Source organism: Homarus americanus, unplaced genomic scaffold, assembly GCF_018991925.1.
Source record: "Homarus americanus isolate GMGI-L3 unplaced genomic scaffold, GMGI_Hamer_2.0 scaffold34581, whole genome shotgun sequence".
In the NCBI taxonomy this organism is placed as follows: Eukaryota; Metazoa; Arthropoda; class Malacostraca; order Decapoda; family Nephropidae; genus Homarus; species Homarus americanus.
The window spans coordinates 719,876-744,271 of record NW_024719123.1 but is presented as its reverse complement, the minus strand read 5'-3'; the positions used below and the strand labels follow the sequence as shown (position 1 = coordinate 744,271).

The window sequence follows — 24,396 nt, the reverse complement described above, 5'->3', positions numbered from 1 at the left end:
GGACGAGTGTGTGGGGAGGTAGGGGTAGTGACGAGTGTGGAGGTGAGGTGAGTGGATGAGTGTGGGAGGTGAGGGTGGGAGGTGAGGGGTGGTGGGTGAGGGGTGGTGGGTGAGTGTGGAAGGTGAAGGGTAGTAGGTGAGTGTGAGGGGTGAGGGGTAGTGGGTGTGTGTGGGAGGTGATGGGTGGCGATGTAAGGGAGTGGTTTGGGGAGGTGGGTAAAGGGGTGACGGGCGGTGAGGGTGCCACACACACACACAGTGACACAGGCAGCACCAATACACAACACATTACCAAGCCAAGACAATATGACCACAGGTACCCGGTAACTACTGTGCTATATGATCATATACACTACAGTATACTTCTCGCCTACATACAGTACAAATGGTCCTTAATACTACACCTGAAAAACATAATAATAATAATAATAATAATAATAATAATAATACCAATTTGACAATAGTGACGAGGCTCATTAAGAGGAATTACTGGTGACAGGTCAGAACAAACAAGACAATGCAAGTACAGGGTAGTGGTGTGTAGTGTGGTCAAGGTGAACCAGGTGGTGGTGTGGTCAAGGTGAACCAGGATGGTGGTGTGGTCAAGGTGAACCAGGATGGTGGTGTGGTCAAGGTGAACCAGGATGGTGGTGTGGTCAAGGTGAACCAGGGATGGTGTTGGTGTGGTCAAGGTGAACCAGGATGGTGGTGTGGTCAAGGTGAACCAGGATGGTGGTGTGGTCCAGATGGACCAGGATAGTGATGTGGTTCAGGTGGACCAGGATGGAGGTGTGGTCCAAGTGGACCAAGACGAGAGGTAATGGTTCAGGTGAACCAGGATGGTGGTGTGGTCCAGATGGACCAGGATAGTGATGTGGTTCAGGTGGACCAGGATGGAGGTGTGGTCCAAGTGGACCAAGACAGGGGTGTGGTTCAGGTGGATCAGGGCGGTGGTCCAGGTGGACCAGGATGATGATGTGTGGTTCAGGTGGACCAGGATGGAAGTGTGGTCCAGGTGGACCCGGGATGGTGGTGTGGTTCAGGTGGACCGGGATAGTGGTGTGGTTCAGGTGGACCAGGATAGTGGTGTGGTTCAGGTGGACCAGGATGATAGTGGTGTGGTTCAGGTGGACCAGGATAGTGGTGTGTGTGGTTCAGGGTGGACCAGGGATAGTGGTGTGGTTCAGGTGGACCAGGATGGTGGTGTGGTGTGGTTCAGGTGGACCAGGATGGTGGTGTGGTGTGGTTCAGGTGGACCAGGATGGTGGTGTGGTGTGGTTCAGGTGGACCCAGGATGAGTGGTGTGGTTCAGGTGGACCCGGGATGAGTGGTGTGGTGTGGTTCAGGTGGACCAGGATGAATGGTGTGGTTCAAGGTGGACCAGGATAGTGGTGTGGCAATGGTTCAGGTGGACCAGGATGATGGTGTGGTTCAGGTGGACCAGGATAGTGGTGTTGTGGTTCAGGTGGACCAGGATAGTGGTGTGGTTCAGGTGGACCAGGATAGTGGTGTGGTTCAGGTGGACCAGGATAGTGGTGTGGTTCAGGTGGACCAGGATAGTGGTGTGGTTCAGGTGGACCAGGATAGTGGTGTGGTTCAGGTGGACCAGGATAGTGGTGTGGTTCAGGTGGACCAGGATAGTGGTGTGGTTCAGGTGGACCAGGATAGTGGTGTGGTTCAGGTGGACCAGGATAGTGGTGTGGTTCAGGTGGACCAGGATGGTGGTGTAGTTCCAGGATAGTGGTGTGGTTCAAGATTGGACCAGGATGGTGGTGTGGTTCAGGTAGACCAGGATAGTGGTGTGGTTCAGGTGGACCAGGATAGTGGTGTGGTTCAGGATAGTGGTGTGGTTCAGGTGGACCAGGATGGTGGTGTGGTTCAGGTAGACCAGGATAGTGGTGTGGTTCAGGTGGACCAGGATAGTATTCTGTCATTTCAAAGCAGGATGGAGGTGTCACAGAGGTGGAAATTGTTTTTTATGTATTTATGTATGTGTGTGTGTATGTGTGTGTGTGTGTGTGTGTGTGTGTGTGTGTGTGTGTGTGTGTGTGTGTACAATGACAAAAAGACGAGGAGGAGGAAAGTGGGATGGTAGTGGGTGTATGGAGCATCAGTGGACAGGTGGAGGAAGAGGCTGAGGGTAGCTTGAGTTACTGATGGGTTATACCATATCAAGCACGGCATTGCTACAGGTGTGGGGGGAAACCTTGGACATTACAGTATAAACAAGTCTTCTGCATAGAGAAAGTTTTAACAGTAACACAAAAGAAGAGTTGGAAATGTTAGAAAATAAGAGAAAGAGAATACACAAAACAGATAATTGCAAAAAAAACGAGAGAATTTTGAATAAAGACAAGGAAAGGAAATTATAAGGGAAAAATGTATAGTGAGGAATATAGTGAGATGACCCCCCTTCAACTAGCATCCTCAGCAACCATCACCATTACTAGAAATTGACTAGATGTTGTGAGAGTAGCACCATCACAGCAGCAAATTCACAGCTCTTTTTTTTTCCTTTTCAATGTTTATATCAATTCTTAAACATATGTGGTGGTGACTTTGCCGCTGTGGTTGTGTGGCTCTCAACGCCCAGCAAGCACTTCGTTTTTCTCAACACGGTAAGAGTTACTGAGAATGCCAGAAGTAGGTAGTGCTAATCAACAGGTCAATTCAGGAAGAAGAAAAAGAACCGCTTGCATTGGGAGAGGTGAGGGACAGAGGTAAGTGGCATAGAAAATGAGGTGTGTATTATGAGTGGCCACAGAAGTATGAGTGTAGGAGAGCGAAACAGAGAAGGGGGAAGAGGCGATAGGAACACAGTCAAGGCCTTTGAGATATGAGAGAGACTGGCAGAGGAGGAATGGTGATGGCCGATTTGTGACCAAAGGAGGGAGATAAAAGGAAGGAGAGAATGAGAGAGAAATCCTCGGTGAAGGAGCAGGTGTGGACATACTAGGGACTAAGAAGGGATGGAAGGGGAATGTAGATGAGAGCTGGAAAGAGAAAGTTAGTGTTAAGATGGGAAAGGAGGATGGCTGGGTTAAAGGATAAGAGGAAGGGAGGGTGGGGGCCGAGATGGGAGATATGGATGGACAAGGAGAGAGGAAGGGGCACTGGGATGGGAACAAGAATGAAGGATGGGTCGGGAGGAAGATTACAAGACATAGAGAGAAAGAAAGAGGGAGAGAAAGAAAGATAGGGAGAGAAAGATTGGTAAGTGTATGTAAGAAGAGAGTTGTGTGTTAGGGATGAAGGGAAGAGTGGGGTGGGTAGGTATGAAGGGAGTTTGGGTACAGAGGGAGGAAGGGAGTATGGAGTCACAGGGAGAGTATACACACAGGGACGAGGAGTTTACCTGGAAGGGCTGGGGGTTTAAGTTAGTGAGTAGCAACTGTCCACAGGGGACCAGGGACATACCAATAAGCATAAATATATATATATATTCTTTATACATTCACAGATTAGGAGAAGCACAGGATAATAATTGTCTTCAGGTGAGTGTGACGTCATCAACCAGGTACTTTTATCGTCATTAAGCAAGTGTTTAAGCAGTCATCTGTGGTTAGGGTAAATATGCCTGTACTGTACTATCAGATACCATGGGCAACAGACCCTCTTTGACAGTCTGGGTAACTGGGATAACAAAGGTAAAGGTTATTATGTTCTAAGTTGGCAATAATGTTGAAAATGACGTCACGGGTACAGCTGAGTCCAGTGTGTGGATGACGTCATGGGACAGCAGACTGGTTGATGACGTCACACGAGTTAGTGGCAAGGGGAGGCACACTGGCAACTGTTCACCGTCTGTTGTGTGTGACTTGGGTGAGGGGAGGGGGAAGCTGGAGATGGGCTGACCTAGCCGCTATAGGGGAGGGGGGGTACACAAACAAGGGAGGGTTCACATTAAGGATAGGGAGGGGAAGGGGATGAAAAAAACACATGACTTACACCCTTGATAGGGGTGGGCAATAATAAAGGGGGACACAACAGGTAGGCCAGAGTTATGCCTGAGTTACTCAACATATTGTAACTATTATGGAGGCCTGAGCCTTGTGGGAAAAAAAATATATATATATACAGTATATATATATCAAAATAAAGAGACTCAGGCTTCCACACCATAAATATAATGCTAAGTTTGTATGGGGCGAGACAGGGAGAAGGGCCATGTGGAGGGCACATCCTCAAACCTGTAGTTGAGGTCACCACTGTCATGTGGCTGGCTGGGTGGCCACACACGCCTGAGATGGTGTCACTGGCTTGCTACATCATCTACTGACGACTGAGATGGTGTAACAAGCTGTCATACCATCTGAAGACGTCGGAGACTAAGTGGCTTGTAACATCATCTACAGGCGTCTGAGACGGTGTGATTGGTTTGCTACATCATCTAAAGACAAATGAGATGGTGTGGCAGACTTCCTACATCATTTACAGGCGTCTGAGATGGTGTGGTAGGCTTGATTCATCACCTTAGGCACCTCAGATGATGTAGCTAGCTGATACATCACCTACAGGCATCACAGATGGTGTGGCAAGCTTCATACATCACCTACAGGCACCTCATATGATGTGGCTAGCTGATACATCACCTACAGGCATCTCCGATGGTGTGGCAGGCTTGATACATCACCTACAGGCATCTCAGATGGTGTGGCAGGCTTGATACATAACCTACAGGCACCTCAGATGGTGTGGCAGGCTTGATACATCACCTTAGGCACCTCAGATGGTGTGGCAGGCTTGATACATCACCTACAGGCACCTCATATGATGTGGCTAGCTGATACCACCATGAAAATTGTTGATGGTGGGCAGTTTGATACATCACCTTAGGCACCCCACAGATAGTGGGGCAGTTGAGACCACTCACAGCACCCTATGTAGTGTGTGTGCTTGATACATCACCTTAGGCACTCTCTGGTGATGGTGTGTGGTGGCTTAATGACATCACCCACAGGGGCACCTCAGATGGTGTGGTGCTTTGATGGGTTACCTTAGGTGCACCTAGATGCAGGTGTGGCAGGCCGATACATCGACTCCAAGCAGGCATCTCAGATGGTGTGGCAGGCTTGATATATTTCACCATAGGCACTTTGGATATCATTTGCAGCATCTCAGATGGTGTGGCAGGCTTGATACACCACCTTAGGTACCTCAGGTGTGGCAAGCATGATAGAACACCTCAAGGAACCTCTGACGGTGTGGCAGGGTTGGCACAGGATTCATAACACTGCAACAAGCTTGTCAAACCATCGGAAGTTGCCGGAGTGTCACTGGTTGCCACATCATCTACAGACTGGGATAGTGTGACTGGCTGCCACATCATCTACAGACTGGGATAGTGTGACTGGCTGCCACATCATCTACAGACTGGGATAGTATGACTGACTGCCACATCATCTACAGACTGGGATAGTGTGACTGGCTGCCACATCATCTACAGACTGGGATAGTGTGACCGGCTGCCACATCATCTACAGACTGGGATAGTGTGACCGGCTGCCACATCATCTACAGACTGGGATAGTGTGACTGGCTGCCACATCATCTACAAGGGTCTGAGATGGAGTGACTGGGTAAGTTCTCCAACTACAGCCACCTGCGATGTTGTGGATGGTGTGCTGCATCATCTACAGGCGGTTGGGGTGGTGTGACTGGCTGCCACATCATCTAATAGCGCCTCAGATGATATAACTAGCTTGTCACATCATCTACAGGCTACTGAAATGGTGTGACTAGCTTGCCACATCATCTACAGGCGTCTGAGATCTGTCACATCATCTACAGGCGTTTGAGATGGTGTGACTGGCTACCACATCATCTACAGACTGGGATAGTGTGACTGACAGCAACATCATCTACAGGTGTCTGGGATGATGTGACTGGCTGCCACATCAACTACAGGCGTCTGGGATGGTGTGACTGGCTGCCACATCATATGCAGGCGTCTGAGATGGTGTGACTGGCTGCCACATCATGTACAGGCGCCTGAGATGGTGTGACTGGCTGTCACATCATGTACAGGCGTCTGAGATGGTGTGACTGGCTGCCACATCATCTACAGACGTCTGAGATGGTGTGACTGGCTGTCACATCATCTACAGGCGTCTGAGATGGTGTGACTGGCTGCCACATCATCTACAGGCGCCTGAGATGGTGTGACTGGCTGCCACATCATCTACAGGCGTCTGAGATGGTGTGATTGGCTGCCACATCATCTACAGGCGTCTGAGATGGTATGACTGGCTGCCACATCATCTACAGGCGTCTGAGATGGTATGACTGGCTGCCACATCATCTACAGGTGTCTGAGATGGTATGACTGGCTGCCACATCATCTACAGGCGTCTGAGATGGTATGACTGGCTGCCACATCATCTACAGGTGTCTGAGATGGTGTGACTGGCTGCCACATCATCTACAGGCGTCTGAGATTGTAGGCAAAAACGATAAAACAGTAAAAGAGACTAATTACCGTTCGGGGCCTGGGCAATCGGGCACGGTAATACTGGCTGGATTCTGCTCAGGGGGAGGGGCGTACGTTGGTTGGGCGGGACATGAACCAATCATAGATGACCACGGCCGTCAGTCAGTCGAGAGGGGGCGGGGCCAACATGGGATTGGTCAGAAACAAGTTGGTATTGACCAATCGGACGTTGGCGGGACATCGGGGGCAGCCGCGGTGGCAGGGGCATAGGGAGGGAGAAAAGGCTCCAGTTAACAGACCGGCACTCACATGTTACCTCCTAGCTTATCTTGTCATTATCATCAGTATAACACAATCATAGCAGCTATTGGTGCCACTGTGCGCACTAAGTGGGGGCGTGCACCTGCTGACCTACCAGGTCAGCTTACAAGAGACGGGTGGGCGGGGTGAAGAGTGTAGAGTGGCACAGTGCCCACCCTCCACCCACGTCCACCGCCACTACAGAAGGGGGTTGGGAGCCACCAGGTGACCCTGACTTGCCGGGGACACTGGTGGTGACCGGGGTGACCGGTCACCACCAGTGTCCAAGACTGCCTCAGGTCCCTGGTGGCCCGGGTCTACCTGAGAACATTTTTACACCACGTCTGAGAGTCACTCCGCAGGGGAGGTCATGATGGGACATATGTGTGGTTATACCTGGCTTGACACTCATGTCGTCCACGCGGGTGCTGGTCTCCCCCCTCACCACGCCTACACCCGCCCGACGCTGCACGCCCACACCGACGCGCCATACACACCTGTGGTATGTATATATACCAGATACATACACGAGTCGTGGGTGTGTATGGGTGAGGGTGGAAGAGTGAAGCAGTGGGCGAGGTAGATGGTGGCGAGGCAGGACACACCCTCGTGGACGCCACTACCTACTGGCTACCAGTGCCGCGGTATACACGTGTTCAAGTGTCAACCTTCTTGAACCAAAAACAAAGGGGGGAAAAGAATAAATGTAGTGATGCTAAATAAATCCATGTGATGTGAAGAACTCCCAGAGCATGGAGCAGTAGGCTGTTACAGCAGTGTCTAACAGAGGTGAGGAGAGAAAGATAGATAAGAGATAAGGAGGATGGAGGAGGGAGGGAGGGAGGGAAGGGTTGGGGATGAGATGTGTGGGGGTGCGGGGGCCGGGAAGAGCGGCCCTGGGGTACGCACCTCACTGCGTAAACGGGATATGTTCTGGCCTCCCTTGCCGATCACCGAGCCTGCCGCCTGAAACAAAACAACAACAACATTAGTCAACACTGCACCAACAATAACACACACACATTATGAAGTCTATCTGCACATATCTTCCAACTACTCAAATGTTTATAATCCATCAAAACAACATTTTAATTGTGAAATAACATTCTACAGACTTAAGAAAATACTGAACTCCGGCACCCTATGAGTACAGTACTGGCACCTAAGGTTAACACAGGCACTCAACACTGTTCTTCATGACTGGTGTGTTATCATCCACAACCATTCCTACCTTGAAGTTCCACCCAACTGAAGGCATGAGAATACACCAGACTGACTCACTTAAGCTATGACACAAAGATGGATTCAAAATGTTCATAAGACGATAAATCCACCTTCACACTATCGTATCTAGGGACGGTCTTTCTCACACGTAGAATAAACGGTGGAGGTGATGGTGAGGGGTGGTGGTGATGGTAATGTAGGTGGTAGTGATGGGTGGAAATGGTGGTAGTGTAGATGGTGGTGGCACTGAGGGTGAAGTGTTGGTGGTAGTGGTGAGGGCTGGTGAGAAGGGAGGACGGGCAGTAAATCCTCGCTGGCGCCACCACCCCTCCCTAACACACACACACTAATAATTAGCCAAGACCCTGTACCACACTTTACCCTCCTGTCCCCACACGCACACAACCCTCCCTCTCTCTCTCTCGGCACGCCCCTCCCCCTATGTAAGTAAGGGTAAGTGGCTCCCCCTTCCCCTACAGCAAATTGCTTTATACCCTTAACTCACAGGCTGGGTAAGTGGCACAAATAACCCCCACCAAGTAGTCAGTGGCCCTAATAACGTCCCCCACCACCCCCCACGTACAGTCAGTGGCCCTAATAACTTCCCCCACCACCCGTACAGTCAGTGGCCCTACCCCACCCCTTGGGTGGCCTAAACTCCCCCCACCACCCCACAGTCAGTGGCCCTATGCTTCACCCCCCCACCAGTCATGGCCTAATACTTCCCCACCCCACGTACAGTCAGTGCCCTAATAACTTCCCCACCACCCCACGTACAGTCAGTGGCCCCTATCTTCCCCATAAATGTATAGTATAATCAGGTGCCTCAAAGGCTCAGGGTTCTCAACTGGCTCAGCCATGTTAATATTGTTATTATCCTCTGTATCTGTATTTTTCTGGTTAAATAAGCTTACAATTCAATTCAAACCACCACCACCCCACATACAGTCAGTGGCCACCTTGCCCCTACACACAGGAACAGGTGTTTGCACAGTTAAGAGCCAGATGGCGCCCCCCCCCTCGTCACCTCCAACACTTGCACTCAAACACCACACAGCTTTCCTGTCGCAGCTGCCCTTGCTGAATAATCGATACATAAAATATTCTCAGCCTGTACGTCGCATATGCCTCCCCGTCCACCCCCCACTTCCCCTCCACCACCCTCCCATCACCAGAGTGTTACGAGGGAACACCGTAGACTTCGACCAGGAGCGTCAGTGTGTAGGTTCACGTTCCAAGACTTCGCAGTAATGTAAGGATACAGTCATGTCCAGTCTGGTTACAGTTTCAAACCTTAAGTGTCTTTTTTTAACTTACATACCAGTAAAAATAGCTTAAAATAACCGCAAGTTTTAACGTCTAGATGATTTATTTTTTTAATAGTTCTCCTTGGATCAGTGAAACCTACAAGACCCACTTTCACCCCATTGATCACTGTACCTGTACCTATATATACACCTGTACCTGTATATACACCTGTAATAATGCGGTGCTCAGCTGGACACGCCTGTACTTACATCTCCAGCGTCATCAACTCGCAAGGTGTTGCTGTACTCTCATTAAAGCACCAGCCATTTAAATCATTCCAGGTGTTCTTGCCTCATCACCTGTGCTCGTATTGTAAATGAGTTAAGTATAGTAACTTTAAGGACCTTTTTAGCATATTTAGGTACTATACAAAGATGACTTAAACCCCTTACTTATTTACCCGGAACTACTACTACTGTTAATACTACTTTTTTAGGTTTGGAGGGGCCTATTAGGACTGGGGCCCGTCTCACCTGCATCCCCACCTCGGAACTGACCTGTACCACCTGACCACATTAACCACACCTGTTACCCAAGTCACCTCAACCACAAAAACACCGGAATAATCTCAGGAACATTGTGAACAAAAATAAATCTCTCTCTCTCTCTCATTACATAACGCCACATCTGTACCATGATAGCATACAGCAATCACGATAAAACGCCAGTAATTATGCACCTGCACCATCACACTACCAACACCACCATAACACACCACTAACCTGCACCATCACACCGCCATAACACCAACGCACACCACTAACCTGCACCATCACACCACCATAACACCAACGCACACCACTAACCTGCACCATCACACTACCATAACACCAACGCCCACCACTAACCTGCACCATCACACTCCACTAACAAGCCTCGTAAAAGTGAAGGACCTTGGGGAGGTTTAAACTTGACCCATACAAACAGCCAGTCTTAACTCGCCATAACTGTCCGGTGTAGGAGATAGTGGTCACGGTGGGCAAGAGAGAGAGAGAGAGAGCGCGAGCGAGTGTGATGAATCCTCTCAGTTCATTAACAAAATCATTTCGGAGAGTTAAGTGACACTGGGGCAGGTACTGAATGCATTTGCACGAAGGTCACCATGATGTAGAGTGTGTGTGTGTGTGTGTGTGTGTCTTAGATGCCTGTACCTAACAAGGTCACCTGTTAGGACGAATAACAAAACTAATAATAATTAAAGAGCGTCTTAGTCATAACACGGCCTTGGCAATACACTCTCAAGCCTCGCAATGAGCCACACCTGTGTACCCTGTCCACCTGAGTCGAAACAAGGTGAAGATAGCTACCTGACGCCCCCACCCATCCCAGAGCTAAGGGAGACCAGCAGTGTAAGAGGTCTATAAGAATTGGATCATCAAGGTATGCTGCAATAGATCACCTGAAGATTAGACACCAACTTATTTTACCTGTAGACATCCCAGCTTATTTCACCTAAAGATTAGACACCAGCTTATTTTACCTGTAGACATCCTAGCTTATTTCACCTGAGGAATAACCACCCTAACACTAACCTACGTAACTTCAATGTCATCAACCAATAAGATGAAATAAGCTAAGGGTGTCTAATCTTCAGGTGACCAAAAACACCTTCCCAAGACACACACACATACGCCACGTCACTGGACAAACTCTACACCAAAAGTGGCCGAGGTGGTGTTTAAAATACCAGGGTTTCAGCCATCACCAACGACAGGAAATCCATAAGTGAGGTGACAGCTACACCAGGTCTTGGCAGCTGGCCACACGCGCCGCCACCGCTACATTCCCCAGCACGAGCGAAGGAGTACGACTACCTATCCTGTCAACAGAATCACTTACCCTCGCAGCACACGAAGATTAGGCACCCCAGTTTATTCCACGTGATTATTAGGCACCCCAGTTTATTCCACGTGATTATTAGGCACCCCCATCTTATTTCACGTGATTATTGGGCACCACAGTTTATTTCACGTGACAACTAGACACCCCCTGGAAAATCCCCCATGTGAACCCCCGAAAAACTGGAACCCTAACCCCGTGTGAGAGAGAGAGAGAGAGAGAGACGAAGCCCAGTGTTAGAAAGTAAAAAAAAAATGTGAATGGCACTTCAAATCCCTTGTCGATAAGACTAGTTTTTAAAAGACCCCCGCCACCCAAAAAATACATGGGAGAGGGGGGTGATTCCTGAAATTTTCCCTTCACCTTGATAAGCCCAGTTTGTGAGGACTATAACCCCGTGGGGAGCTCTGAGGAGTCCCCTTCCCCTCATCACCTCACACAATGAACACGTCGAGGCTGACACCACAACGTTTACAGGAGGAGGAGGAGGAAGAGTAGGAGGGGGAGGAGGAAAATATGTCTATGTACGGGTTACATAAATATAAACGTGTATTGATATTTTACTGAAAAAATAAATATCTATCTATCTGTCTGTCCATCCAGATTGCATGAATACGTATCAATCAATCCATCAATTTAATCAATCCACCCATCCATCTGTGATCCCGTGGAGGAGAAGGTCGTCTTTACCTCTCACGACCGACAAAACACAGCAGTGGAGGCCAGCGTGGAGGTTGAGGAGGTCGTGGCAGGAGACACATGACCGGGTGTACGGAATAATGAACCGCTTGACATCATCCTTAAGCAAAAACAGTGACAAGTGAAGGGAAGTGATGATGAGGGGAAGGGAGGTGACGGTGGTGGGAAGGGGGGTGACGGTAAGGGGAAGGGAGGTGACGGTGGTGGGAAGAGGTAGGTTGACATGGACGGGTACCCATCTTGTGTACCTCTGCCAACTTCTCTCTCTACCACCAATATCTAGTAGAAATATTGCCCTTTCCCCCCTGACAACATATAAGTTCCATAATTATCTCCCTGTTGTGAGCAGTATCCCCCCCCCCTACTGCCACCATCTGCTATTAACGCCTTCTCTCTACCAACATCAATGCCACTGCTCTGTTACTAACACTTGGTAACTACGCTGTCCCACTGCCAACAACTGGTGTCACTCCCCGCCACTGAGGGTAGCTGGAAGGTATTTTTTTTCCGGGAGAGGGGCGGGTGTAGAAAAAACAAGAGGGAAAGCTCACACAAACTTTGCTAGCTCAGCCCGGCACCTCACCCAGGAATTTGAGAGCCAGTTTTACATATCTGGTCTAAACTTTTTAAAAAGGTCAAACTGAGAGTGCATGCACAATATCACGGATGAGGAGGAGGAGGAGGGAAACGACCGCCTCATTTCATCAAAGTTGAGTCCAAGTTTACGTAACGTGGTGCCATCTGCCGGGTACTGTGTGTGTGTAGCGGCGGGGTGTTGCGTGTTAACGAATTCATAAAGTTTATAGCATGCGTATCGACTTGCTTCTGCTGTGTGTGTGTGTGTGTGTGTGTGTGTGTGATCAAGAACAAAAGCAGGACCACCAACACAATTTTAAAGTGACTCACCATTAAAGACGAGCCTTAAGAATCAACTGAACTCATTCTCTCGTGAAAAATAAATCACCGACACACTTAGGCTAGACAACAACACACACCACTTCCTCCCTAAAAATCACACACCCTAGACAGTTCACCTTGACTCTCAGCTATCAGTAGAGTCCTGTACTTTACTGTGACTCTTCCTTTAATAGCGTCAACACCCCCTCCGCAAAGTCCTCAGTTCGGGGTCAGATGTGATACCCCTGACTCTCCAGGATGAGTATACTGTAGGTGTTGTAGTGGCGTCCGATGTGGTACCACCCTCCCTACTACACCATGCGATACCCTCATTACACCCTCTACACTGTGTGGTCAACCGCTAACCATACACTTCCTCGTCACATTACACCCACCTCCACACAACACACCTCGATAAACAAACTCTAGTCTCCTGCTATAATTACCACCATTACTTCGATTATTATAGACTCCCACTAATTATTATTGATTATTATACTATTACGAATTATCATTGACCATCACCTGCTATAAATAATTCACTTTCTAGCATTATCATGAATTATATTATTCATTATTTATCTTCATCATTAGTCTTAGTATCATTATCAACTACTACCATCATTATCATCATTATATTGCCATCGTCATTAATACTATCACCACTACCAAAACACCTCACCATCTACCATCCATCCTCCCCCTACTGAAAACTTAAACGGGTTCCCAAGACATATAAAAATCCAGGTCACTCGATAAAGACATATTTTTTGCCCCCTCCCTCCCCCCCACCCACACCTTCCCTCACCCCCGATAAAATCCTAGACGATCGGCAGAAAGTGTTACGCGATCAGAGACGGCCAGGTAGTTGAAGAGACCAGGAAAAAGGTGTTTGAAGATGAATGATGTGACATTAAGCATCACACCAAAATTTTAACTAAAAAATGTATTAAATTACGACTAAGATTAGAAATAAAAACAACATACATACATACATACATACATACACACATACATACATACATAAATTCATAAATACATACACACATTTTCATTTATTCACACATACATACAAACAAAACACTAATACAGTTTGGATATTAACTATTTAATTTACAGAAAATAGCTAATAAGGACAATCAAACTATTGCTGACAAATTTCTCTCAACATGTGGCGACATTTGGTGGGTCAATATACAGGGTCATACAAAATACAGACACTTTAATACACAATCACTTAAAACCTGGGTATTTCTTTTTCCATGACCCTGTATGTGACTGCTGAAAGAGGGGTACTTTAACCGTGGGTGTTCTTTTTCCATGACCCTGTATGTGATTGGCTAATAAGATGGTACTTAAAACCTGGGTATTATTATTTTTGGATGACCCTGTATGTTATTGGTCTAATTACCTGACGATAAATAATAAAAACAGCAATCAACTACGATGAATTGTGACGGCTGCTGAGGACTCCAGATAGTGACGGGCGTTTAGTCAATAATAACCCTGCAACCTACCATGTTCCACTGTGGCTGTCGAGGGCTGTTAGGGCGACACTATCTCACTAACAAGGTGATTTCGTCTGGTGGATAATTGCCAAATGGAAGTTTGTGCAATGGAAAATTTTATCTGCCAGTCTGGTTAATGCGGGAATTGTCCGAAGAGATTTTTTTGTCCAATGGGTAATTGTCTAGAGGGAGTTTATCTCATTAGAAATACTCAGCGAAGATTTAATCTACTGGGAAATAGTTAAATGCCACTTTTTGGAAATTACTCCATTTATTATTTTTTTTAAAGTAGGAATTTTTTTAAATGTGAAATTAATCTAACGAGAGAATTTATCCGGTTGGATTTTTTAGTTCAATTTTGTTCAGGCGCCATTGTAGCCTCCAACCCATAACGGTACACAGTGTAGATACCGGATAAGTGAACCAGCACAACGCTCCCTTATACCACATCCCTAATACACTACTTATTCCTCATCCCTTACCCCTGACTACATTAACCTAACCTAACCCTAGTCATCCCTAATCCTCATAAACCACATCCCTTACCCTTAAACACCACAACCCTGAATCAATGACCCACACACCTGTACAGACAGACAGGACGTGAAACTCAACACACTTGCACAAACACCTGTACACGAACTTACACCTGTCACTGGCGTTTTTGCAGGTTCCCTTAATAAATGGGATTACCTGCAGAAGAGACACCCCAGTTTATTTCACCTGATAATTAACCAACTTAATACTACCTTGGGGGTTAGGTTAGGGTGTGTAATCTTCAGGTGAATAAACTAGGGTGTTTAATCTTCAGGTGCCCTACTATTTGAACGCATTTAACTAATCTTGATCAACTTATTTGGCAGATCAATGTTGATTATTTCATCTTATCGAATTCCCCCACAGTCCCTTATCAAAACAGTAGCCGACACCCCAGATACTTCCCTGAGAGTCCCAACCCCAGACACACCCTCCTCCCCCAGACACTCCCAGCACACCCCAGACACTCCCCCAGTAGGGTAAAAGACCAACCTTGCTCTGGATGAGAAGACGAAGCTCTGTGTCACCGGCGGGGCGAGGGCGTTTCAGTGGCGTCTCTCCTTCCATCTCCGACATCCGCTTCATCCCTGTAACACAAATAACAATTCTTACTTCTCGTTCACTCACCAACACAACACAAAAACACAGGTGCTTTGTCCTGCTGAAATAACAATAAAATAAGGATGGGGATTAATTAGGTCATGATATTTACAATGTTCAGGGGAAGGGCAATTTGGAGACAATATTAAGGACAAATGTTCTCCCAACACCACACAGAACAAACAAACACACACACTGGTACCTCGTCCTGTTCAGATGCTCATACAAAATAAGGAAAGAATATTGAGAGTATTAAATAAAACATATATCAAGCTTATGGAGGGAGGCATTGGCGACAATATTAAGTGAGGGTCTTTAATAACAGCACACGTCAATAGTGAGCGATACTGCTTCACCACAAGATAAGAGGGGGGAGGGGTGAGAAGGAGGTCACGCAGGGGTCACGACGCCATGTCAAGGAGGTAAAGACACAGGGAGGGAACAAGACGGTGGAAATGACCAGGGTACGTCACATGATGGTAAGGGAGGGAGGGCTTATTATGGGGAGAGCCCAGGTTGGGACAGGCCAGGATAGAACACTGTCAAAACATCTAATATCTTGTGGCAGTAGTTTGTGCCAGGAGATGGTTGAGGGTCAACCGGCGGACGGAAGGGACTTGTACGCCCCCAGTCCGTCAGCACCATCACCAAGACAACAAATATCAACAGGGAGAGGCCAGGGTGCATCGCCGCTCAAAACTCAACAGTTACAGTGAAATACATTATAGGTGGAGACTCCCCGCGCTACATGACTCACCCACCACACTACTGTACACCGTCACATGTGCTGCACTCTATCTCTCCTTAATTAAGAGGCAAGGTATGTTAGCGTGGGGAGGCGATGGTGGAGCGCGGGGGTCTACCACTACTCCCCAGGGTGGGTCAGGCGGGGTGGAGGGTCACACAGGCAGTCCCGTGGGCAGCCGGTTACCTCTAGTGGAACAGACGCCTCCCTCAAGCCCACCACTACCTGGGTCTGCTGTTCCAGCGGTCTTCCTGCCACTACACGAAGCCCTGGCGGTCACCTGGGCGGAGCAGCAGGGGTCAGAGGGGAGGTCACTCTCGATCACGTGTCCTGGAGGGGGTTGGAGGATCGAGGCCAGCTGTGGAGACACACCACCTGCCGGGGCGGGCGGGGCCTCCATGGCTTCCTCACCCTGGGGCTGGGGAGGGTGAGGGGAGGACGACTGTTGGGTGGTGTGGGGAGACCCAGGTAGCGGAGGGGCCTGGTTGAGATCGTCGTGGTGATCCAACATGACGGAATATGTGTCGGAGGTGAGACTGGGAGCAGCCACGACGGCGTCAGGAGGGCACCAACACCCGCCTGTAATAGCCACGTCCTCGGTTATCTCAGCAAGCGTCGCGTCGCCAAAACCCGTTTTATTTACATATTGTTGTTATTCACATGTAAACCAACTATAGATATATATATATATAAGTGAACCATCAGTTAAGATAACACGAGGGCCGCGGTCGCCACAAACTGTCTACATGGGTGACTACAACACTCAAGGGGAGATGACACACCTGAAGGTCGTACATGGGGCGACACACCTGGGGGTCATACAGCACTCAAGGACGCCAATTAACTCGACGACGACAGAGACTCGAGGGCGTGTTCAAGGATAAGTCGCCGGAATAAACGTCGCTGTTACTCAACTTAGTGATGTAGACACATCACTTGCTGGTACCTAGAGCAGGTGACCACCTGCAGCAGAAGACCTAGGTGTTCGAATCGTCTTGGTTGGGCGAGGGTTGACTTACAGGGGTACTGGAGGCAGAGACGGTCGAGGTGGGCAGAAGTGTGGCCAGGTGTGTCGACTGCCCGCGGGACACTGACGCTACCTAACCTACGCCAGGTACCTCCCTCCCTCCCTCCCTCCCCCACATCTGGCGGGGAAGCTCCTTCGCTGTCAGGTCAAACCCAGGTCATGACCTCAAGTCAGCCCTCTTTATCCAGATTCTAGTAGGTCACATCACCCACAACCCACCCCCTACACAACCCACCCCCCACCACGGTCGATATCCCCCCCTGGTCCGTCACCCATGACGCACAACACCTATAATTTTACAGAGTGACTCTCTAGGTCATTACCTTCGTTAGACTCTGGCAGCTGAGACTCTTCCATGAGGCTGGGGGGCGTGGGCGTGGGGCAGTGGGTAGGTGTGCGATGCGGGGTAGGTGTGCGATGCGGCGTCGGAGGGAGGAGCGGCAGTAGTGAGGTGGTGAGCGAGGGTCAGCCAGAGCCGAGTGACCCACCCACCACTAGCGTAGCCCTTCCTCACCTCCACCACCGCTGGTCCTCCACGCTACCACACACAAGCCCTCCCCCATCACACTACCGCCAACCACACACGTACCACATTACTGCCTACCACACATGCACCACAGACCCTGCCTACCACACCACATATAACAATTTATCTAAACAGATCAATATAATGGTCAGGTAGAAGAGACCCTGGGAAAAGTGAAGGTGTGTGTGTGTGTGTGTGTGTGTGAGGGCGTCCCGAGTCTTGAACACCTGTGTCGTACCATACCTGGCCAGGGCCGGGGAGGAGGTTGTGGGCGTGGGTGATGATGGGCGGGGATGAGGGCGGCCAGGGGTGGTGTTGGGCGGCGGGTGGTAGTGGCGGGCAGCGGGCGGGTGGTGAGGTCTGTGGTGGTATTGGTGGTGGCGTGGTGTGTGCTGGTGCCACTACGGCGCCACCGGGGGTCTTGGCCCCTTCTACCACACGGCCACACCTGATTGGTCCTCCCCCAACACCCCCCCACCTGTCCTGGGCCACCTCGACTCCAACCCCCACAACTTGACCCCCGGCGCCCAGCCCCCCACACGGGCGCCGACTTCTGCCATCGCCGCCCACGGGGCATCAGAGGGACAAGTGAGTGCCCAGTGTGCCCTTGGAGTGCTTTAGAGCCCCAAGGGCCTGGCGGGGCTGGGTTAGGACAGCACTGCGGCACGTGCCTCTCGTAATTGTCGCCACATTGTTTACCCGTTGCCATGGAGACCCCACCACTGACCAAAACAAACGCCCCCTCCCGTGCGAGCGGCGGCGGCGGCCCCTCCCCCACCCTGCAGGGCACGGCACGCTAGTGGCCCGACCCCTCCTTCCCGCACCTCCCGCACCCAGCCCGACCTGCCTTACCCGGCCCGACCTTCTCACCTGCACCTGGTCGCCCTGTACACCTGCCAACACCTTGACACATCGTGGGTCATCAAAGAAAGATGGATCTCAGACCTAACTGAACTAATCAAAATTATAAAATAACGGGACCTATGAGCTGTAATGATTGGTTGTTTTTAATGTATAAAACTGACCAGCGCGGTGAGGAACAATACTCGGGCGGGAGTAACTCACGCTGTGTTTGACAGTTCTCCAAGAGCCAAATTCAAAGACAATTTTGGGGTGATTAAAATGTTACATTAATGCCACCACACACATATACATGTAAAAGATTTTGTTTTTTTATAAATTAATGGAGGTCACTTAGTATATACATAGTGAGCTGGATGACGGCCGTGACACCCTGTGCTGCACTGCCATAAAAAACCAACCAGTCAATAACAGTCTTGTTCTACACTAGACTGCTTCAAACACCACAGTCATTCAGCACCCAACACACACAAGCTACCTATCAATATCTATCCATCTCCCCATCCACAGTCAGACAGTCTGCTGGAACTCCCATGACCCTGACCAGCGACGCACCTGACCTCCAAGAGCTTCCCAAACTCTAAGCCAGACCTCTACGGCCTCACCCCTTCCTTCACCGCCCAAAATAAGAGACAAAAATTCCTCACTGGGTTATTTTAGCTGGGATACACACACACACACACACACACACGTACTTTAATACTATCGTACATTTTCTCCCGAGTTTAGTTTAATGACATGGATCTGTTTATCTGTATATCTTTATGTCTATGTGAATGTCTTTCTGTCTGTTTTGGTCATTGTCTTTCTCCCACACCCCACCAACTGCGCGACGACGCCAGGAGACAGAGGGGTGGCGGCGTCCTTCAAGTGACGCATAGACGCACACGCATGGGTTGGCGTTGGTGTAGCGGCGTGATGCACGAGTCGCTAGGGACGCAATAGTCGCTAGGGACGCACTAGCTAGCATGTCACGTCGATACTAATGACCATCAAACATTTACAACTGCTGGCCACCCAAGCGCTAGTCCCTGCCACTACCACCACTACGACTACCAACCACTGCCACCACCAACCACTGTCAATACCAACTAACCACCTAATACCTAACCTAACCATCCACCAACACCACACAAGTCATCCATCTTCAACTACCCACATCCACCTACCCACGTCAACCACCCACCCTGACACACCACCAACCACCACCAATACTATCACTACCACCAACGACAACCATCAACAACCACTACCTACCACTATCACCGCCACCAACCAGTACTAACACCACTACTCCCACCTCTACTATACCTACCACCATCATCGCCACCAACCAATACTAACACCACTATTTCCACCTCCCACCATCATCGCCACCAACCACAACCACTATTTCAACCAATCATAACTACCACACCTACAGTACCACCATTCCAGCAACAGAACACAACACTTCCTTCAATCTTATGGGTAAACAGTAAGAAACACGGGTGGTTGAGGGGTTCCAGACAAGCCCCCTCAATAGTCCTCTGATGAACCCAGTTGAAGACAGTGACAACCCACTTGATCTGCTGGGACCTGGGATACTTGGTGGCGAATCCAGGGTCTTGGGGTGTAGGGGTGAGGGTAGGTAAAGGTCACCGTATTACAGAATGGATATAGAATCCTTGGAAAGAATCCAGAGGAGAATGACAAGACTAATCCCGGGCATAAGGAACCTTGAGTACAGACAGGTTAAAGCATCTTAATTTGCACTCCCTCGAGAGACGTAGAGTGAGGGGCGACATGATAGAGGTGTATAAATGGAAGTCAGGGTTAAACAAAGGGGACATTACAAAGGTACTCAAACTATCCAACCAGGAGCGAACTCGCAACATAAGAACATATGAAAATAAGAAAGTCTGCAATAGGCCGGTTGGCCTGTGCATGGCAGCTCCTGTCGAGAGTTACTACCACTCTATCATCCATGAATCTATCTAGCCTCCTTTTGAAACTTTCCAGAGTTCCCGCACTTACTACAAAGTTGCTAAGCTTGTTCCACTCGTCCACCACCCTATTTGTGAACCAGTTTCTTCCTATCTCCCTCCTAAACCTAAACTTATCCAACTTGAATCCGTTGCTCCGTGTCCTATCCTGCTCGGATATTATAAGAACTTTAGCTATATCCCCTTTATTGATTCCTTTCACCCACTTAAATACTTCTATCATATCTCCCCGCACAATGGTTTTAAATTAGGCAAATTTAGATTTCGGCGTGAAATAGGTAAACACTGGTTTGGAAACAGAGTAGTGGATGAATGGAACAAGTTACCAAATATCATCATTAACTCGAATACGCAGGATAGCTTCAAACATAGGTTGGATGCTTATATGAGCAATAGGGGTTGGGTATAAACGGGACTGCCCAGTATGGGTCAATAGGTCCGCTGCAGTTTCCTCCATTCTTATGTATAGATGAGTACCTTATTATATATTTACACACACACACACACACAGGGAGCAGAGTGAGGCCAGGTGACCGGGGTGGGAGATAACACATAGACTAAGCTGAGTGTGGTAATGGGGTGACCTAGGATCATAACCCCCCCATTACCCCCACATCCTCTACTACACCTGGTTAATTCCCCACCCCCCTATGAATTACCTATCACTGTTTCCTTCTCCCTCCTCCTCCTCCTCAACTCATCCCCTTCTGTATTTCTCTTCCATGGTTCCCTCCCCACGAATCCTAAATCTAATCCCTAAACTAACTTCCTATTATTTCCCCCATTCTTAGTCACCTCTCTCTCCACATGGTCTTCCCCATTCCCTAAGTTTCTCCCTCTCCTAGTACCTAACAAGGGACTTTCCCCCACCCCATTCCTTCTACTAAGCGTCCTTGTCAGCCCCAAAAATACTTATCATGGGTCATCGTCCCTCCCTCATTATTATCAGGGGCCCTCGCCGCTACTTCCCCCCCTGATGGTTGTCAATACTACAACACTACCTCCTGGGCACCTCGACCACCATTATCAGCCACCACTATCCCCCCCTGGTTACTGCTATTACCAACCCTACCACCAAGACATAACCTATTTAGTGTGCTCCACCATAACCAATATAATTTCATTTATTTCTCAATCTATGGAGGCGTCGTCCTGCTGACCACGACGCTGTTGTGAACCACGGCAACACCCACGTCCTCTTTAACACACACACACACACACACAACGCTCCAACACCAAAATCAAGTCCACGGCCTCACCACACCCACGGGGCAGCTGCACTACCATCGTGCAGGTGTGAGGGCAGGTGTCTGACCCCCCCCAACACCACCTGCACTACACGTGTATAACAATATGTATTATGAAGGCGGGTACACCCACAGCTGTCAGTCACGGGCGGCCACACACACACAGGAAATACTTATACCTTGTTGTTGGCGTAGTACACACACCTCCCACACGCCACCCTACTTCATGGCATACCCAACTGTCCACATCACCCCCCCCCTGCACCACTCAACGCCCAAACGCCCATCCTACACACGGCAGCACACGGTAACTTGGTCAGATGGGCGCCATTCCAAATGGGTCTCAACCTAACCTAACCATTAGGATTGGTGTCCAGTCCAAAATGGTCCATATCCTACAGTTAACGTTGGCCTAGGACCTATTAGGACTGGGGGCCACGTGACCTACGACGTGAAGGTGATGGGATGATGATGATGATGATGATGATGATGATGATGGAGACTACGATGATGAAGCAATGGCAATCAACACATAATTAACCTCTAATACCTCATTAAATTGCACTATAACACTAATTACCCTCCAAAGAGAACAACAATAACAACAGTATCGACATTCATTAACGACACCAGTACAATCAGCTGTTCCCGGTAAACAAAAGGCCCTGTAAATGACTCTTCCAAGACATCCTCAGCCACACAACGCTTTATAAACGGCGTGGCCTAATTATTGTCTTTCCATTCATTATAATAGACGGTGTGTTAATGTATGTCGCCGTAACCTACATAAGGAGTCTATATAACTGTCTGCCTGTCTGTCTGTTTGTCTGTCTGTCTGTCTGTCTGTCTGTCTGTGTGTAAATAGGCCGGAGAGTGGGAACGTGTGTGGTGGAATGCAACGGGAGAGTAAGCATCATGGCATCATGGTTTATCATGGCATGTGAGCTGTTTAGGGGTAGCAGGGAGGCATGTGACAGGGAGTGACAGGGAGAATGGAGAGGGAGAGACGTAGAATGGCGGGAGAGATGGGGAGAAAGAGAGGGAGGGCTAAGAAGGGAGACAGGGAGAATGGAGAGGAGGCCAAGAGGGAGAGGGAGAGAGTTAAGAAAGCAGTTTAGAGGAGGCAGGGAGAGTGGGAGTCGGTTATGCCCGGCCACACACACCTGGGTCGACACTAATGAGTATGTAGCCCAGGTAGTGTTGTCGCCAGGCATACGCAACTACCTCTATCGAGTCTACCTGTCTACCTCCACACCCTCCCTCACCACTCACACACCTCTACACCCTCCCTCAACACTCACACACACCTCTACACCCTCCCCCACCACCCACACCCCCACACCCTCCCTCAACACCACACACACCCCACACCCCTCCCCACCACCACACACACCCACACCCCCCACCACACACACACCCCACACCCCATCACCACCACACACACCCCACACCCCCCATCACCACACACACCTCCAACCTCCCCACACCCACCACACACACCTCCACACCCCTCCCCCACCACACACCACACCCTCCCCACACCACCACACCTCCACACCTCCCCACCACCACACACACCCACACCCTCCCCACCACCACACCCTCCACACCCTCACCACCTCATACACACCTCCACACCCTCCCCCTACCACTCACACACACCTCCCACCCTCCCCACCACCACACCCCACACCCTCCCTCACCACCACACACCCCACACCCCCACCACCACACACACCCCCACACCCTCCCCACCACCACACACACCCCCTCCACACCCCACCCACCTCACACCCTCCACACCCCCACCACTCACACACACCCTCCACACCCTCCCCACCACCACACACACCTCCACACCCCCTCCCCACCACCACACACACCCACACCACTCACACACACCTCCACACCCTCCCTCACCACTCACACAGCCACCTCACACCTCCCCTCACCACTCACACACACACCTCCACACCCTCACCACCACACACACCTCCACACCCTCACCACCACACACACCTCACACACATGCCTGACTGTCACATTTCCACATCATCTTGCCCTCATCTCCACCTCCTCCCCCGCACACGTGTCAACTCCAAAATCCAACATTCCTCCACATCTCCTCCCTCCCTGCAACTCCGCCTGCGTGCTTCCCACCGTCTTATCCTACCACCACCACACTCACTCCTTCACACAGCCAATACTACCCTTCCACTACCACAACCACCCCGCTTCTCTTTCACCATAGTTCCTCCTCCCTTCCAACACACCACCACAGTCCCTCTCCTTCCTTCTACCACCATATCCTCCCTTCCTATCACCACAACCATAGCCTCCATCCCACCACAATTCCTCTCCCTCCTTCATCCCTCAACCACCACAGCCTTTCTCCCTCCACTTTTCTACCACACCACCCCCCCCCCTACACACGGTCATCTCACCAGCCACAATAAAACCTAGCTTTCATTACCGTGACTAATTTCTCAGGTAATTAAGTAATAAAGGAATATGACCACAAGGGGGCGCCAACCACAACCCCTTCCTTCCTTCCTTCCTTCCTCCCTCCCTCCCTTGACGGTCAATAGGACGAAAAATCTCTCTCTCTCTCTCCTATGACCGGTAGCTGGTGGTATAAAGTCGCCTCTCCTCGCCTCGTTAAA

The 24,396-nt window shown here is 49.6% G+C and overlaps 1 protein-coding gene and 1 long non-coding RNA gene across 2 annotated transcripts in view; one reads left to right on the top strand and one right to left on the bottom strand.

Moving 5' to 3' along the window:
* LOC121859937 (heterogeneous nuclear ribonucleoprotein K-like) overlaps window positions 1-24,396 on the bottom strand; it is a 113,825-nt gene that overhangs the window by 31,375 nt on the left and 58,054 nt on the right. Inside the window, 3 exon segments of the mRNA XM_042356899.1 lie at window positions 6,479-6,522; window positions 7,640-7,696; window positions 15,235-15,329. Of these exon segments, the coding sequence (XP_042212833.1) occupies window positions 6,479-6,522; window positions 7,640-7,696; window positions 15,235-15,329 (196 nt within the window).
* On the top strand, window positions 571-1,022 carry LOC121859938. Its single transcript, XR_006087782.1, has 3 exons — window positions 571-607; window positions 830-937; window positions 989-1,022. It is a non-coding gene; the product is annotated as an uncharacterized LOC121859938 (long non-coding RNA).